Source organism: Globicephala melas, chromosome 5 (assembly GCF_963455315.2).
Source record: "Globicephala melas chromosome 5, mGloMel1.2, whole genome shotgun sequence".
Classification (NCBI taxonomy): Eukaryota; Metazoa; Chordata; class Mammalia; order Artiodactyla; family Delphinidae; genus Globicephala; species Globicephala melas.
Genome location: NC_083318.1, coordinates 37,716,576 through 37,733,865, shown reverse-complemented (window position 1 = coordinate 37,733,865; position 17,290 = coordinate 37,716,576). Strand labels below are relative to the sequence as shown.

The window sequence follows — 17,290 nt, the reverse complement described above, 5'->3', positions numbered from 1 at the left end:
GTTGTTAAGGGCTAGTTCCCTTCCTTCTCCATCTTTTATAAGCTGAGGGCACCAGGCGTTGTGAGTGACGGGAATGACAAGGGAGAGCATAAGAGTAAGAGGCCGTATAGGAGGTCAGGGAGGAAGAGACTTCATTTATTTTCATTGCTTTGCTGGCAGGAAATAATTCAGGATTTTGTAATACCTCAAACTCTCACTATTCAAGTAGAAGGGAGAAGCCTGTAGAAAGAACATTAACTGGAGAGAATACTGGCTGGTGTTCATGTAGAATTTTCTAATTGACCAATCATGTTCATGAACTTCATCACCTTTGATCTCCCACTAACGCTGAAAGGCTGCTATATATATTTTTTTCAACGGCCATGGTTTATTCACCACGATGGACCAAAAGCTGGGCATAGAACAAGCCTCGATAAGTTTGAAAAGATTGAAATCTTTTATTGAAATCATATAAATATATTCTCTGACCACAGTGTAATTGAATTAGAAATCACGAACAATATCTACGAACCCCCCCTAAATTTGGAAAATAATAAAAACACACCTCTAAGTATTACATGAGTCAAAGAGCAAGTTACAAGGGAAATTACAAATATTTTATGCTCTAGAGCCCGGGAGCCACAGCTACTGAGCCCGCGTGCTGCAACTATTGAAGCCCGAGCACCTAGAGCCCATGCTGTGCAACAAGAGAGGCCACCGCAGTGAGAAGCCCGTGCGCCGCAACGGGGAGTGGCCCCCGCTCGCCCCAGCTAGAGAGAGCCCGCGTGTAGCGGCGAGGACCCAACGCAGCCAAAAATAAAAATAAATTAAAAATTAAAAAATATATTTTAACGGAACGATAATGAAAATACAGCATATCAAAATTTGTTGGATGCAGTTAGAGGAAAAGCTATGAATTTTCATGCTTATATTAGAAAAGAACAGGATTTGGTAAACTACGTCCCTTGGGACAAATTTGGCCTGTAGACAGTTTTTTTATGGCCTGTGAGCCAGAGGGTTGCATGCTAAGTGAATTAAGTCAGACAGAGAAAGACAAATACTGTATTTTTTCACTTATACATGGAATCTAGCAAAAAACAAGCAAATGAACAAACATAGCAAAACAGAAATAGACTCATAGATATAGAGAAAAATGGGTGGCTGTCAAAGGGGAAGGGGGTGGGGCATTGGGCAAAATAGATGACAGAGATTAAGAGGTACAAACTTCCAGTTATAAAATAAATAAATCATGGGATGGAATGTAAAGCATAGAGGGTATAGTCAGTGCTATTGCAATAACTTTGTATAACGACAGATCATAAATAGACTTAGTGGTGATCATTTTGTAATGCATAAAAATACTGAATCACTACATTGTACACCTGAAGCTAATATAATATTATAAGCCACCTGTACTTCAGTGAAACGCTGTTTTGTTGTCATTTTACATATGAGGGCCCTGAGGCTCAGAAACACGAGACAGTAAAGTGGTTAAGGGTGAGGGCTATGGATCAAGCCGGCCTGGGTTCTGACACTTACCAAGGTTAACTTCATCAGTTAGGTTTTGCTGCATTAAAAAACAAAACAAAAACATAATGGCTTAAGGCAATAATCCTTTTGCTGAGTTTACAGTTCTGAGGGTTGGTGGGGCAGTTCTAACCAGGGCCAGCCCTGCTGGGCTCTGCTGGGCTCTCTCTCCCGTGGCTGAGGTTGGCTGCGGGCCAGTCAGCGGCTGAATGACCTTGGATGTTCTCAGGCTCATGTTTGGTTGCCAGCAGGTGAGCTGGTCTTGGGATCCCGAGGGCTGGCTCATCTCTGTTCCACGTGGTCTCTCACCCCCAGATGGGGTGACCCAGCTTCTTCCATGGGGTTTTCAGGGTTCCAATGAGCAGCAAGAGGAACAAGTCCCAGTGTGCAAGCGCTTATCAAGTCTGCTTGGACACATCTGCCAGAGTCCCACTGGCCAAGGTGAGTCCCATGACCGGATGCAGAGTCAGGGTCAGAGGCATCTAACCACCCAAAGATGTGGACTCAGGGAGCATGGACAAAGTGGAGACCACACAGCAGCAGTCTGCCTCCCTGCCTCAGCCCCTTTCTCTCATCTGGGGAAGGGGAATACTCCTAAGCTTCCCTTGTTAGGGAATGTAAAACTTAATGGTATGCTGTGTGTGCAAAACAAGTACATTCCAGCCCCCATTACCTTCCCCCAACACCAATAATGGTACCGTTGCCATTATTGTTGTTGTTATCAATTTATTCTTAGTTAATACGATGCAGATCCAGGATTTGGACCGATGGTCGGGTTTCGAAGACCCTGCCTGCTCAGGAGAAAGGGTGGCGAGATGGGAGCATCTAAAAGTCCTTTTCTAATGGAGGCCACTGAAGTCTCTCTTTCTGGCAGCTTTGTATTTTACCCATTTAGCCTCTTTCCTGCTGCTTTGCTTGTCTAGCTATTCTGGGGGAGGTGACACTTACTAGTTACACATAACTGGTTGCTCTCTGAATTTCCTTAATTAAAAATAAGCTGAGTATCTTTTCCAACCACAATGCTATGAGACTAGATATCAGTTACAGGAAAAAAACTGTAAAAAATACAAACACATGGAGGCTAAACAATATGCTACTAAATAACCAAGAGATCACTGCAGAAATCAAAGAGGAAATCAAAATATACCTAGAAACAAATGACAATGAAAACACCATGGCCCAAAACCTATGGGATGCAGCAAAAGCAGTTTCAAGAGGGAGGTTTACAGCAACACAATCCTACCTCAAGAAACAAGAAAAATCTCAGATGAACAACCTAACCTTACACCTAAAGCAATTAGAGAAAGAAGAACAAAAAAACCCCAAAGTTAGCAGAAGGAAAGAAATCATAAAGATCAGATCAGAAATAAATGAAAAAGAAATGAAGGAAATGATAGCAAAGATCAGTAAAACTAAAAGCTGGTTCTTTGAGAAGATAAACAAAATTGATAAACCATTAGCCAGACTCATCAAGAAAAAAAGGAAGAAGACTCAAATCAACAGAATTAGAAATGAAAAAGGAGAAGTAACAACTAACAATGCAGAAATACAAAGGATCATGGGAGATTACTACAAGCAACTATATGCCAATAAAATAGAAAACCTTGAAGATATGGACAAATTCTGAGAAAAGCAAAACGTTCTGAGACTGAACCAGGAAAAAATAGAAAATATAAGCAGACGAATCACAAGCACTGAAACTGAAACTGTGACTAAAAATCTTCCAACAAACAAAAACGCAGGAGCAGATGGCTTCACAGGTGAATTCTATCAAACATTTAGAGAATAGCTAAAACCCATCCTTCTCAAACTCTTCCAAAATATAGCAGAGGGAGGAACACTCCCAAACTCATTCTATGAGGCCACCATCACCTTGATACCAAAACCAGAAAAAGATGTCAAAAAAAAGAAAATTACAGGCCAATATCACTGATGAACATAGATGTAAAAATCCTCAACAAAATACTAGCAAACAGAGGCCAGCAGCACATTAAAAGGGTCATACACCATGATCAAGTGGGGTTTATCCCAGGAATGCAAGGATTCTTTAAAATATGCAAATCAGTCAAGATGATACACCATATTAACAAATTGAAGGAGAAAAACCATATGATCATTTCCATAGACGCAGACAAAACTTTCGACAAGATTCAACACCGATTTATTATAAAAACTCTCCAGAAAGTAGGCATAGAGGGAACTTACCTCAACATAATAAAGGCCATATATGACAATCCCAGAGCCAACATCATTCTCAATGGTGAAAAACCAAAACCATTTCCTCTAAGATCAGGGACAAGACAAGGTTACCTACTCTCACCAGTATTATTTAACATAGTTTTGGAAGTTTTAGCCACAGCAATCAAAGAAGAAAAAGAAATAAAAGGAATCCAAATTGGAAAAGAAGAAATAAAACTGTCACTGTTTTCAGATGACATGATACTATACATAGAGAATCCTAAAGATGCTACCAGAAAACTACTAGAACTAATCAATGAATTTGGTAAAGTAGCAGGATACAAAATTAATGCACAGAAATCTCTTGCATTCCTATACATTAACGACAAAAAATCTGAAAGAGAAATTAAAGAAACACTCCCATTTACCATTGCAATGAAAAGAATAAAATACCTAGGAGTAAACCTACCTAAGGAGACAAAAGACGTGTATGCAGAAAACTATAAACCACTGATGAAAGCAATTAAACATGATACGAACAGATGGAGAAATATACCATGTTCTTGGATTGGAAGAATCAACACTGTGAAAATGACTATCCTACCCAAAGCAATCTACAGATTCAGTGCAATCCCTGTCAAACTACCAATGGTATTTATCACAGAACTAGAACAAAAAATTTCACAATTTGTATGGAAACACAAAAGACCCTGAGTAGCCAAAATGATCTTGAGAAAGAAAAACGGAGCTGGATGAATCAGGCTCCCTGAATTCAGACCATACTACAAACCTACAGTAATCAAGGCAGTATGGTACTGGCACAAAAACAGAAATATAGATCAATGGAACAGGACAGAAAGCCCAGAGATAAACCCATGCACATATGGTCATCTAATTTATGACAAAGGAGGCAAGAATATACAGTGGAGAAAAGACAGCATCTTCAAAAAGTGGTGCTGGGAAAACTGGACAGCTACATGTAAAAGAGTGAAATTAGAACAATCCCTAACACCATACACAAAAATAAACTCATAATGGATTAAAGACCTAAATGTAAGGCCAGAAACTATAAAACTCTTAGAGGAAAGCATAGGCAGAACACTCTATGACATAAATCACAGCAAGATCCTTTTTGACCCACTTCCTAGAGAAATGGAAATAAAAAATAAACAAATGGGACCTAATGAAACTTAAAAGCTTTTGCACAGTAAAAGAAACCATAAACAAGACAAAAAGACAACCCTCAGAATGGGAGAAAATATTTGCAAAGGAAGCAACTGACAAAGGATTTATCTCCAAAATTTACAAGCAGCTCATGCAGCTCAATATCAAAAAAAACAAACAACCCAATCCAAAAATGGGCAGAAGACCTAAATAGACATTTCTCCAAAGAAGATACACAGATTGCCAGCAAACACATGAAAGGATGCTCAACATCACTAATCATTAGAGAAATGCAAATCAAAACTACAATGAGGTGTCACCTCACACCAGTCAGAATGGCCATCATCAAAAAATCTACAAAGAATAAATGCTGGAGAGGGTGTGGAGAAAAGGGAACCTCTTGCACTGTTGGTGGGAATGTGAATTGGTACAGCCACTATGGAGAACAGTATGTAGGTTCCTCCAAAAACTAAAAATAGAACTACCATATGACCCAGCAATCCCACTACTGGGCATACACCCTGAGAAAACCATAATTCAAAAAGAGTCATGTACCACAATGCTCATTGTAGCACTGTTTACAATAGCCAGGACATGGAAGCAACCTAAGTGTCCATTGACAGATGAATGGATAAAGAAGATGTGGCACATATATACAATGGAATATTACTCAGCCATAAAAAGAAACAATTGAGTTATTTGTAGTGAGGTGGATGGACCTAGAGACGGTCATACAGAGTGAAGTAAGTTGGAAAGAGAAAAACAAATACCGTATGCTAACACATATATATGGAATCTAAAAAAAAGAGTTCTGAAGAACCTAGGGGTAGGACAGGAATAAAGACGCAGACATAGAGAATGGACTTGAGGACACGGGGATGGCGAAGGGTAGGCTGAGACGAAGTGAGAGAGGGGCATTGACATATATACACTACCAAATGTAAAATAGAGAGTGGGAAGCAGCCGCATAGCACAGGGAGATCAGCTCGGAGCTTTGTGACCACGTAGAGGGGTGGAATAAGGAGGGTGGGAGGGAGACGCAAGAGGGAGGGGATATGGGGATATATGTATATGTATAGCTGATTCACTTTGTCATACAGCAGCAACTAACACAACAATGTATAGCAATTATACCTCAATAAAGATGTCAAAAAAAATAAGCTGATTCAAAGAGAGATGCCATTTTTACAAAACCGCATATTCAAGACAAACGTCTTTTAGACCATTTGTCCTATGAGCTTTTCAAAAAGAAACAAAAAAAAAGTAAAATCAAAAAAAAAAAAATGTAAAATCAACAGGTGGGGATAAAATGCACTCCTGATTTCTGGAATGTGGCCTCTTGGAGTTGAGCCAAGATGTGGAAGCTTTGTGTCATCTATTCTCACCAAACCCTCTCAAAGCAGAGAGACAGATGTGAGGGCATTTAAGGTGAGGCAACTGGTCAGAAAGAAAGAAAATTGCTGGTTATGAGGTGAATTGCTGCCCTTCTTGAAATAAATAATTTAAAACCAAATGAGAAGCCTGGAGGATTTTCAGGTGGTTGTGCTGCTCAAACCAGGTTCTCGGGGGGAATACTTGGAACCATTGCAGAAAACATCGAACTGAAGTGTCCTATTTCTAAAAGGCTTGGAGCAAAAATAAACACACTATTTTTACATTGAAACAAACATGATGAAGCATGGCGTTGGAGGGCAAATCCTTGCTGATTGTAAAGTCAAGGTAAAAGAGTGCAGAGGTGTTTTGTGTTTGTGGATGATTGTGTTGGACAGGCTCCTGCCACAGCGTTCCCAGAGCTGTCCACACTCCCAGGGGTGCAAGCCCACATCTCCTGCATTAGCACCTCTGCAGTGGACAAGCCCAAGTCTGCTGCATTAAGAACTCTCCAGTGACAAGTTCATATCTGCTGCATTAAGTGCTCTCTAGTGGACAAGTTCAAGCAGCAGCGTTTAGAGAATCATATGGCATGGACATGAAATCAGGGTCAAGGACTTGACTTCAAGTTCTGGCTCTACCACTGACTTGCCAGGTGACCTTGGGGCCATCAGTTCCCCTCTCTGGGCCTCAGTGATGTAATCTAGAAAATAGGGAGAATGAACTCTGGTAGCTGAGGTTTCCACCAGCTCTAAAAATCTGCTCTGGCTCCTTTTTGTTCTCCCCTTAGAGCTACTACCATGAATGTCCTCTTTAGGCTTCCAGACCTCACATGCCACATGTAGCTCTATCGTCTACTAATTAAACAACACCACAGTATAGGAGACTGAGAAATAAAGGCATAGGGCAGAAACACTGGCCCTCCTGGCTGGTGGGGTCAGCCCATGTATATCATGTGTGGACTTACCCAGCTACCTCTGCCGCAAGCTCCCAGCAATGGTGTGCACCACTCTGACAAGCAAATGATTTATTATTTATCATTATTCTGCCTACTGCTCCCAAAGGTGTTCACATCTTATTCCCTGGAACCCATGAATATGTTAGCTTACATGGCAAAAGGGACTTTGCAGATGTGATTAAATTCAGGACCTTGAGATGAATAGGTTATCCTGGATTCTCCAGGCAGGTCCAGTGTAATCACAGGAGTCCTTGTAAGTGAAAGACGGAGGAGGGGAGCCAGAGTCAGGGAAGGAGGCGAGATGATGAAAGCAGAGACTGGAGTGATGCAGTTGCTGGCACTGAGGATGGAAGGGGCCATGAGCCAAGGAGTGTAGGTGTCACTAGAAGGTGGAAAAGGCAAGAAAATGGACTATTCCCTAGAGCCTCCAGAAAGACCACAGCCCTGCCAACATGTTGATTTTAGCCCATGTTGGACCCATGAGTCCCATTTTGGACTCATGCCCTGCAGAACTGTCTGAAAATAAATGTAAGTCACTAAGTTCATGGCAATTTGCTATGGCAGCAATAGGAAACCAACAAAAACACTAATAATATTATTAATTTATTATTATGACTTGAGTCAGATTTTAACATGACAAAGAGAGGGTAAGGTGCTCAGAAGAAATGGATTCTAGTCCTAGCCTTTCTACTGACTAGCCCGGTGGCCTGAGAAAAGCCTCTTTTGCACATAAAGTAGAGATAATGACATCTACCTAACAATATCCAGGTACTAAACAGGTGTGTGTGTCTGTGTCTGTGTGTGTGTCTGTGTTTGTGTCTGTGTGTTTGTGTGTCTGTGTGTCTCTATGTATGACTGTCTCTGTGTGTCTCTGTGTCCGTGTGTGTGTGTGTGTTTCCCTTCAAAAGCACAACTCTCTTGGACTCAGAGCTCTACCTGCATTTGCATGTGAGGAGATGGAGCCTCAGGGCGTACCTTGCCAAGGTCTCACAGTTCAGATGTGTCTGGGCCAAGGTGGGAGCCAGGTGTGCCTGACTCCACACTTTTCCTAAATTGCTCGACTTAGAGGAACCGGAGGGATAATGTGGGTCAGGACTTTTCTCTTTCTGTTTTTCCTGTGCAATGATTACATTATTTATATTTAAATGGACTCATTTTTTTTAAGTTAAATAAATAGATTTGAGAAGGAAATAAAACACATCCTGGCCTGTAAGCCAGGCCCTAAATGGTCTCCCCCCCCCCCCCGCTGCCCCGTTCCCTCTCTGAACCACCACCATGTGGCCTCAGGGACCACCCTATGTGAAACTGCAACTCTCCCCACCCCGGGCATCCCTGTCCTCCCTCCCCGCTTGATGTTTCCCTAGAGCTCTTATCACCATCTAGCAGGCAGCACACTCTTCATGCTTATGCTCAGCCTCCCTCCAGTACCTCCCTCCCCAAGATGCAACTACACGACAGCAAGGCTTTTCTACCTGTTTCATTCATTGCCATTGCCTTGGCTTCTAACAATGACAACCTCTCAGTATACACTCACTCAGTAAATATTTGTTGAATGGAGAACAAACCATTTCTTTGCCATATATATATATATATATATATATATATATATATATATCATATATATATATATAGAGAGAGAGAGAGAGAGAGAGAGAGAAGGAGGGAGGGAGGGAGGGAGGGAGGGAGGAAGAGAGAGTTCTGCTTTTAGAATAAAATGGTTAGAAAAAGCATCTGTTTAAAGGTATCAGACAGCTACCGAGGCATGGGGGGACTTATAGGACCACAATCTGGGAAAGGAGTGAAACCCAGAGAGGTAAGCCCTGCATTTGGGACAACTTTTCCTCTAGAGGTATCTCCCAATTCCAGAATGATGGCTGAGAATCTGAGATGCTTAGTAGACCTTTCAACAGATTCATGGGGCTGAGGAGGAGGAATTGGAGTTGAACTCCTGACAGGTAGGAAGGTCGCTAGTCACCACAGGGCTACACCATAGGAGCAAGAGTGAATCATAAATAGACCAGATCTTCAAATCACTTCAGTCACCAACGGATTTGTGGTAAGCTGGGATTGCTCATGCCTCTAGCCTCTCACCCTGCCAGATGCATACGTCCAGAACCTCAAATTATTTTTGCAGTTTTCATATACACTCTGATATTCAATCCAAAGTAGCCAGACATACAAGGAGAAAACCAAGAGAAATAACATCAAAAATAAACTGATAGTGATTCTGAAAATAGCAGTATTAGACACAGCCATTAAAATAATTATGCTTAATATGTTCAGATAATCAAGAGATAACGTCAAGAATTTTGGCATAGAAATGGTAGCTATGTTTTGACTTACCAAATCGAAATTCTGGGACTAAAAAATACAAAAACTGAAAAATGCAAAAAATGCAAGAACTTAATGAATGGTTTTACCAGCAGATAGCATGCACCCAAAGCAAGAATCAGGGAACTAAAACATCAAAGATCAGAAGAAAGCATCCAGGTTGAAGCATGAAAACACAGAAAAGAGGGTAAGAAATGTCTGGGAAATTGTAAAGATGTCTAACATACATTAATTGGAAAATCAGAAAGAGAGTAGACAGAGGATGGAGAAAAAACAATTTTTGGAAGATAATGGCCAACATTTTTTTTTTTCCTGATGAAAAGCCACAAGTCCAAGAAGCACTATGGATCCCTAGTAGGGTAAAAACAAAGAAAACCACAACTCTGCACAGCTTAGTAAAACTTCTGACAACCAAGGGCAAACAGAAAGTTATTCTGAAAAACAATCAGGATAAAAAGATATGTTACCTTCAAATAAGTAAGAATAAAATGGAAAGCTGGCTTTTCAACAAAAACAATGGAAGACAAAAAACCAGCAAAATGATATTTTCAAAGAGCCGAAAGAAAATAACTGCCAACCTAGAATTCTCCAACCAGTGAAAATATCTTTCAAAAATAAAGGTGAAATGAAAACACCTTTTCAGTCAAACAAAAGCTAATAAAATTTATCCCTAGCACACTTGCACGAAAGAAACTACTTACGGAAATATAAGTAGAAAATCCTCATATGTTTGGAAATTAAGATGTAAGTGAGGTGTACTTCTCAGTAACCAGGGGACAAAAAAGAAATCACAATGGAAATTTTAAAGTAGTTTGAATTAAATGATTATGAAAATACCACATAAGGCATATCAAATTTTGTCAGATACAGCTAAAGCCGTGTTTAGAGTAAAATTTATAACCTCAAATGCATAGAGTCTAAAACATGAAAGGCTGAAAATCAATGATCTAATATTCCATCTCAAAGAAGTTAGAAAAAGAATTTTCGTTAGAGAACATCAGCAAAGACAAGTGAGTTCTAGAAAAGATTAATAAAATTGATAAACCCCTTGCAAGACTGTTTATAAAAAGAGAGAAAAGGAATTGATAACTAATGCTATTGGGTTGGCCAAAAAGTTCGTTTGTGTTTTTCCGTAAGATCAGAATGGATAGATCCTGAAGCATTAAAAACATAAGAATATATCATGAACATGTTTATAAAATATATTTGAAAACTTTAGATAAATGTACAAATGCCAAGAAAGAAAAAACTTACCAATACTGACTTAAGAAAAAATAGAATTTCTGTATAGTCCTATTCTATTAAATAAGTTGAACATGTAATTTAAAACCTTTTAACAAAGGAAATGCAAGGCCCATATGGCTTCTTTAAGAAAGAATAACACTAACACCATACAATCATTTCCAGAGGGGACACTCCCCAACTCATTTTATAAAATGAATGTATCCTTGATTGTATATCCTAGTAGGAGCTTTACAAGAAAGGAAAATTACAGGCCAATATCATTACAAAACAATGATTTTTGCAGTCATATATGTATACATTTTCGGTTATCCATACATGTGCACCAAAAGACTTGTACAAGAATATTTATGGGGCACTATTAGTATTTTTAAACTTTATTTTATTGAAGCGTAGTTGATTTCCAGTGTTATATTAGTTTCCAGTGTACAGCAAAGCAACTCAGTTATGCATATATCTAATAGTTTGTATCTGCTAATCCCAAACTACCAATCCATCCCTCCCCAACCCTGCTTTGGCAACCACAAGTTTGTTCTAAAGAGATTGTCTATGAGTCAATTTCTGTTTGATAAACAAGTTCATTTGTGTCATATCTTAGATTCCATAAGTAAGTGATATCATTTGGTATTTGTCTTTCTCTTTCTGACTTCACTTAGTATGATAATCTCTAGTTGCATCCATGTTGCTGCAAATGGCATTATTTTGTTCTTTTTTATGGCTGAGTAATATTCCACTGTATATATGTACCACATCTTCTTTATCCATTCATCTGTCGATGGACATTTAGGTTGCTTCCATGTCTTGGCTGTTGTAAATAGGGTCACTATTAGTGTTAACCCCAAACTGTCCATCAATAGTAGGGTGGATAAATTGTGGAATACTTACACGTTGGAATACTACACAGCAATGAAAACAGACAGATTAGAGCTACATGCTACAACACTGATGCATTTCACAAACATAATATCAGCAAAAGAGGCAAGAAATAAAAGAAGTACATATTCTCTGATTCCATATGCTAATCTTTGGTGATTGCAGTTAGGCTGGTGGTGATCTTTGGGAAGGAGGGGAAGGATAGTGATTCTGAGGGAGCACGGCATGGGGGCTTTCTGGGGTGTTGGTCTTGTAAGTTGATTCTTTTTTTTTTTTTTTGCGGTACGCGGGCCTCTCACTGTTGTGGCCTCTCCCGTTGCGGAGCACAGCCTCCGGACGTGCAGGCTCAGCGGCCATGGCTCATGCGCCCAGCCGCTCTGCAGCATGTGGAATCTTCCTGGACCGGGGCACGAACCCGTGTCCCCTGCATCAGCAGGAGGACTCTCAACCACTGGGCTACCAGGGAAGCCCGTAAGTTGATTCTTGACCCGGGTGGAGGTTACACAGGTGTATACATTTTGTGATGATTCATCAAACTGCACACATATTATTTGTGCAATTTAAAAATGTGTGTCATACTTTAATCTTCAAATTTAAGTTTATATTCAGTGAAACGCTTAGTTTTGGACTGGACTCAAATTTTTCTGCAACCCCATAGAAAAATGCAATTATCCAGTTGTCCCTAGAGTATCTCCTGCAACATCTTTGAGTGCCCTTAGACAATATTTTCCCTCAATCCCTTCTGCTTTGTATGGGCTAAAATGCTACTTCTGGAACTGGACTCTAGGAGGAATCTGGAAGTTAGGCTAGCTCTGTGTGAGGGAGCCTATCCCCAGTTGCTCCTTTCATTGCATCAGGCCACGTACCCTGAGGAAGCGGAAGACTGTAAAGTGGTTCTGGAAGTTGTGAACTGCTCGGTAGATTGGAACTGTTGTTGATGTTTTAGATGAGAGGCACTCTGCCCTCTGTGCACTTGGAGTCTGCAGCCCCTGTAGGACTGGCCTTTGAGGCCTGTTCCCATAGACCACAATTATAACCGCACCAGCCTGCCGGTCTGCAACTCCCAACCACTGGCGACCCCAGCAACCTCACCTTTACTGCAGCCTTGGTTAAATAAATAACGGTAGAGTGAAAGTGCCTTGGGGACCCAATAGACTTGGATCAAGCACGTGTGCAGGGTCTGGTGCTGTTCTCCGAAGGAAATTTTCTGTGGCTGGAAGTGGGGAAACAGACAATATACAAGTACAGGTGACCCTTGAACAACGCGGTGGTTAGCGGTGCCGACCCTCAGTGCAGTCGAAAATTCACGTGCAACTTTACAGTCGACCCTCCATACATGTGGTTCTGCATCTGCGAATTCAACATCGGATTGTGTGGCACTGTCGTACGTATTTAGTGAAAAAAAATGTGAGTATAAGTGGACCTGCATGGTTCAAAGCCATGCTGTTCAAGGGTCCCCTGTAAATACCGAACGAGATACTTTCAAAAAGCACTGAGTGCCATGAGGAACATAAGACAGGATGGAGAGATAAGGAGTGACGGGGAGGGGTTGATTTTGATGGGTGAAGGCCTCCATGAGGAGGTAGGGCAGTTTCCTATGGCTGCTGTCACCAAAAACCACACCTGGGGGGGCTGAAAACAACAGAAATTATGCTCTCAGAGTTCTAGAGGCCAGAAGTCCAAAATCAAGGTATCTGCAGGGTTGGTCCCTTCTGGAGGCTCTGAAGGAGAATCTGTTTCATGCCTCTCCTGGCTTCTGGTGCTGCCGGGAAGCCTTGGCATTCCCTGGCTTGTGGCAGCATCACTCCAGTCTCTGTCTCCATCTTCACGCGCCCCTCTTCCCTCTGTGTCTCCCTGTGTCTTATCATCTTATAAGGACACCAGTCATTGGGTTTAGAGCCCACCCTAATCCAGTGTGACCTCACCTTAACCTGATTCCATCTGCAAAGGACCCGTTGGGTCGCATTAGTTCCCGTTAGCAGGAGGTAGTGAGGCTGAGCTGAGACGGGAAGGACAGTGGGGCGTCAGCCTGTGGAGCTGTGAGGACAGAGGACTCGGGATAAACAGAATGACAAAGGCTGATATCCCACGATCAGAATGAGCCTGGAGTGTCTGGTAAATCGTAAGGCTGGGGCACCTGGGGGGGAAGAATGGCAGGATACAGAGTCACAGGTCAAGAGGGGCCACTCAGGTGTGTGGGATGCTTGGTCCAGCAACACGAGCCCAGGGTAATCAACCAACCTCATTTGCCCGGAACTCAGGGGCTTCCCGGGACACAGAATTTTCAGTGCTAAAGCCAGGATGGTCCCTGGCAAACTGGGATGAGTTCGTCCTCCTGCAGCCGGCTACCTCCTCATGGCTCACCACTGGTTTAGCCAGCAGCATCTCATTTTTGCCCGAAATTTCACAATGGGCAAGGAAGGAGAGTCTCCATTAATTGACATTAATTAAGTGTCCTGTGTGCCTTTCACTCTGCTAAGCGTTCTCCAGGGATTCAGTCTGCGCAGGCGCCCTGTGAAGGAGGCGTTCTTCCTGTGCCAACCGTGTGCCACGTCCATTACCACGACCATGCCTCCTCTTTCCTACCAGCCGTATCATTTCCTTAATAGCTTTTCGTGAGATGATGATGATAATTATCCCCAGAGGGTAGGGGGAGTGTCAGGGTGAGGACCTAACAGTTTTCCAAGTGTCCATCAAGTGACCAAAAGTGAGCCAGGTGCTTTATATGTAGTAATTTTATTCCCTCCGCAACAGGAATAGACAGCAATTATGACCCTTCTTTCATAGATGGGTAGGCGGAGGCTAGGAGAAGCTAACTAACTTGATCAAGGTCACCTAGTGAGGAAAGCAGGGCTGTGGGACTTGAATCCTGTGCCTTCCTCTCTATTCCACTGCCCCCTAAGCAACAAGGTGCCACATTGATCCGTGGCCACTTGATTTTTCCATGAGGCCAGATGCTCTCAATATGTGTGTTTGGGATAAAAATTCAGATAGCATCTGGTTTGTGTTGCAGCTTTGGAGATAATTCCTGTCTCTTTGCACCTTAAGCGTGTTTCCCTTGTGTGCTGAACCAGAAAAAGTTATCCTGGGCTGAGATGCAATGAATGAGATGCTCAGCTTATAAATTGGGCAGCACATTCCCTTCACTATTTCTTTTTAGGAAGGGCTTCCCTGAATGCTAGAAACTGGGGTGAATCCAGCTTAAGATGAAACACATCGATTGGTGCCTAAAGTGTGTCGGGAACTGTACTCTAACCTCTAGGCATCAGGAAGCCAGGGCAGAAAGAAATTTTTGATTGCCCAAACAATCTGGTGAAAAATTAGAAGACAATAGTAGTTAGTGCTAGTAATGCTGACTTGAACGCTGAGTGAAACGCTGAGCAAATCTCAACTAACTCTCACAGCAATCCTATGAAGTCAGTCTCAGTTCTCATCCCCAACTTGTAGATAGAGAAACTGAGGCTGAGAGAGGCTAAGTCTCTCAGCCCAAGTCCTCAACTTTTGTAAGTTGCAGGGATTTGACCCAGGAAGCAGGGTGACTCAGAGTGTAATAAGCAAGCCGTGAATCTGCCTGGGATAAGTGCATTTGTAGACCTTCATGGGTCTATAAAGGGTCTTAAGAATAAACCTGCCCCGAAATGAGTAGAAAACAAAGTTTCTTGAACCTGACAAGGCCTCATGATATTTTTACTAACAGAACCTCTATGAGTGCAGAGTATTATGTTTTATGAGACATATTTATAACTATTACTTTTTAAATAGAAATATCAGTCATAAGCCTTTGAACACATAAATTTATCTCAAAGGTTATGAGACCCTATGTGAGTGACGTCGTCTATAAAATGCTGTACAATGGGTTTAACAGTATCTGTCATAACTGAGTTCCATGATTTACCTAAGGAGGTGCCGTTAGCTGGCGAGAAAGTTCAAGTTCTAGAATCAGAGACCTGGTCTACTGGGCAAATAATCTCTTGGAGCATTTTTGGATGTCCCTTGGTGATTTGGGAAAGTTACTCAACCTCTCCGTGCCTCAGTTTTCTCATATTTAGAATGGGGATAATGATAGTACATTTACTTCAGAGGGTTGTTATTTAAAATAGATAAGTTAATATATGTAAAGAGAGAAGGAAGATCCCTGCTACTTGGTAGGCACTATGTGCCTTGGTTATTATTATCACCACCGTCACCATCACCACCAGCATCACTGCCATCAGCTACCACCATTTCCCCTCCTATGAAATCCACCTCCCAGCCATACTCTATGGAGTAAATAATAAAGTGCATGTTAAAATGTTGACAATTGGTGCAGAGTGCTGGGAATGGTGGTGTGGCTACAGCACTATTTTTGTCAAGCACAGAACAGAGGGAAGTGCTATGACCAGAGTCTTCCTTGAAGAAGACAGCTCTCTCACTGCTGCCATGCTTCCTTCACAGGCATCGCCCTCAGTGTGCTCCCCATGTACCTGAGCGAGATCTCACCCAAGGAGATCCGCGGCTCTCTGGGGCAGGTGACCGCCATCTTCATCTGCATTGGCGTGTTCACGGGGCAGCTGCTGGGCCTTCCTGAGCTGCTGGGAAAGGTAAGTGTGGCTCCCCAGCCAACCACGTCCGTTCTCACTTCATGTCACCATCTCTGCTCCCCATGTCCCTTGCCAGACGAAGGGTAGTCAGAGGTGAGCCCTTCCTCCAAAAGCTTGTCCCTATGTCCTAGAATTCTTGGGCATTCAAGCCTTTTGCTTATTATTGGACAAGAGTTGTTGTTGAGTTTCTTTGATTGGGTTTGATTTTTTTTTTAGAAAATAAAAAATATACAAAAAATTCAAACCTTACAGAATGTTCGAATCCACCCAGCCAATAGCTATTGTTAACAGCTCAATAATTTTCATTTAGGCTTTTTTCTTTGCTTATCTAAACTTATATGTACGTAGTTTTATTTTGTTTTTTAATGGAATCATGCCATATACATTGTTCTGTTACTTGCCGTCTTCATTTAATATATTTTGGGCATCTTTCCAAGATGTTTGGCTTCGCTCTACCTCACTCTTGAGCCTTTCTTTCCCACATTAATATGTAATCGCACAGTCTTCTGTTGTTGGCTTTCTGTTTTGGAAACAGGAAGGCCTGACTTTAAATCCCAGTACAGGCATGTACTTGCTGTGTGGCCTTGGCAAGGAGGAACACCTCACCCACGTAAAATCAGTTTTAAAAATTGCTGCCTTTTCAATAAAATCACTCATTTCATTGAAACATTCAGATATACACACAAATATACATATAACTATATAAGTTTTAACATCCTCATGTCTGTTCTTTATATCTTCTCTCTTGACTTAATTTGATTTTGCTTTCTCTCTCTCGCTCTCTTTCTTTTTTTTTTCTGTTTTTTTGTTTTTTTGACCACACTGCAGGGCTTGTGGGATCTCATTTCCCCGACCAGGGATTGAACCCAGGCCATGGAAGTGAAAGCGCTGAATCCTAACCACTAGGTCACCAGGGAACCCCCTGCTCTCTCCCTTTTTAAATAACATGTCCAAAGGGTTGCCTCTAATTTTGCTATTTGAAAGACTAAACTCTGTTATCCATTTTATTGCTTTCCAATTTTAATTTCTGCCTTTTCATTATTATTCATACATTTTTTTCCTTGAACATAGATTTGCCAACATTCCC

At 41.6% G+C, this 17,290-nt stretch overlaps 1 protein-coding gene across 1 annotated transcript in view; it reads left to right on the top strand.

Annotated features, from left to right (window-relative positions):
* The window catches only part of SLC2A9 (solute carrier family 2 member 9), a 183,937-nt gene that overhangs the window by 40,249 nt on the left and 126,398 nt on the right, over positions 1-17,290 (top strand). Inside the window, exon 5 of the mRNA XM_030863845.2 lies at positions 16,058-16,203. Coding sequence (XP_030719705.2) covers positions 16,058-16,203 — 146 coding nt within the window. The remainder of the gene's footprint in view (positions 1-16,057; positions 16,204-17,290) is intronic.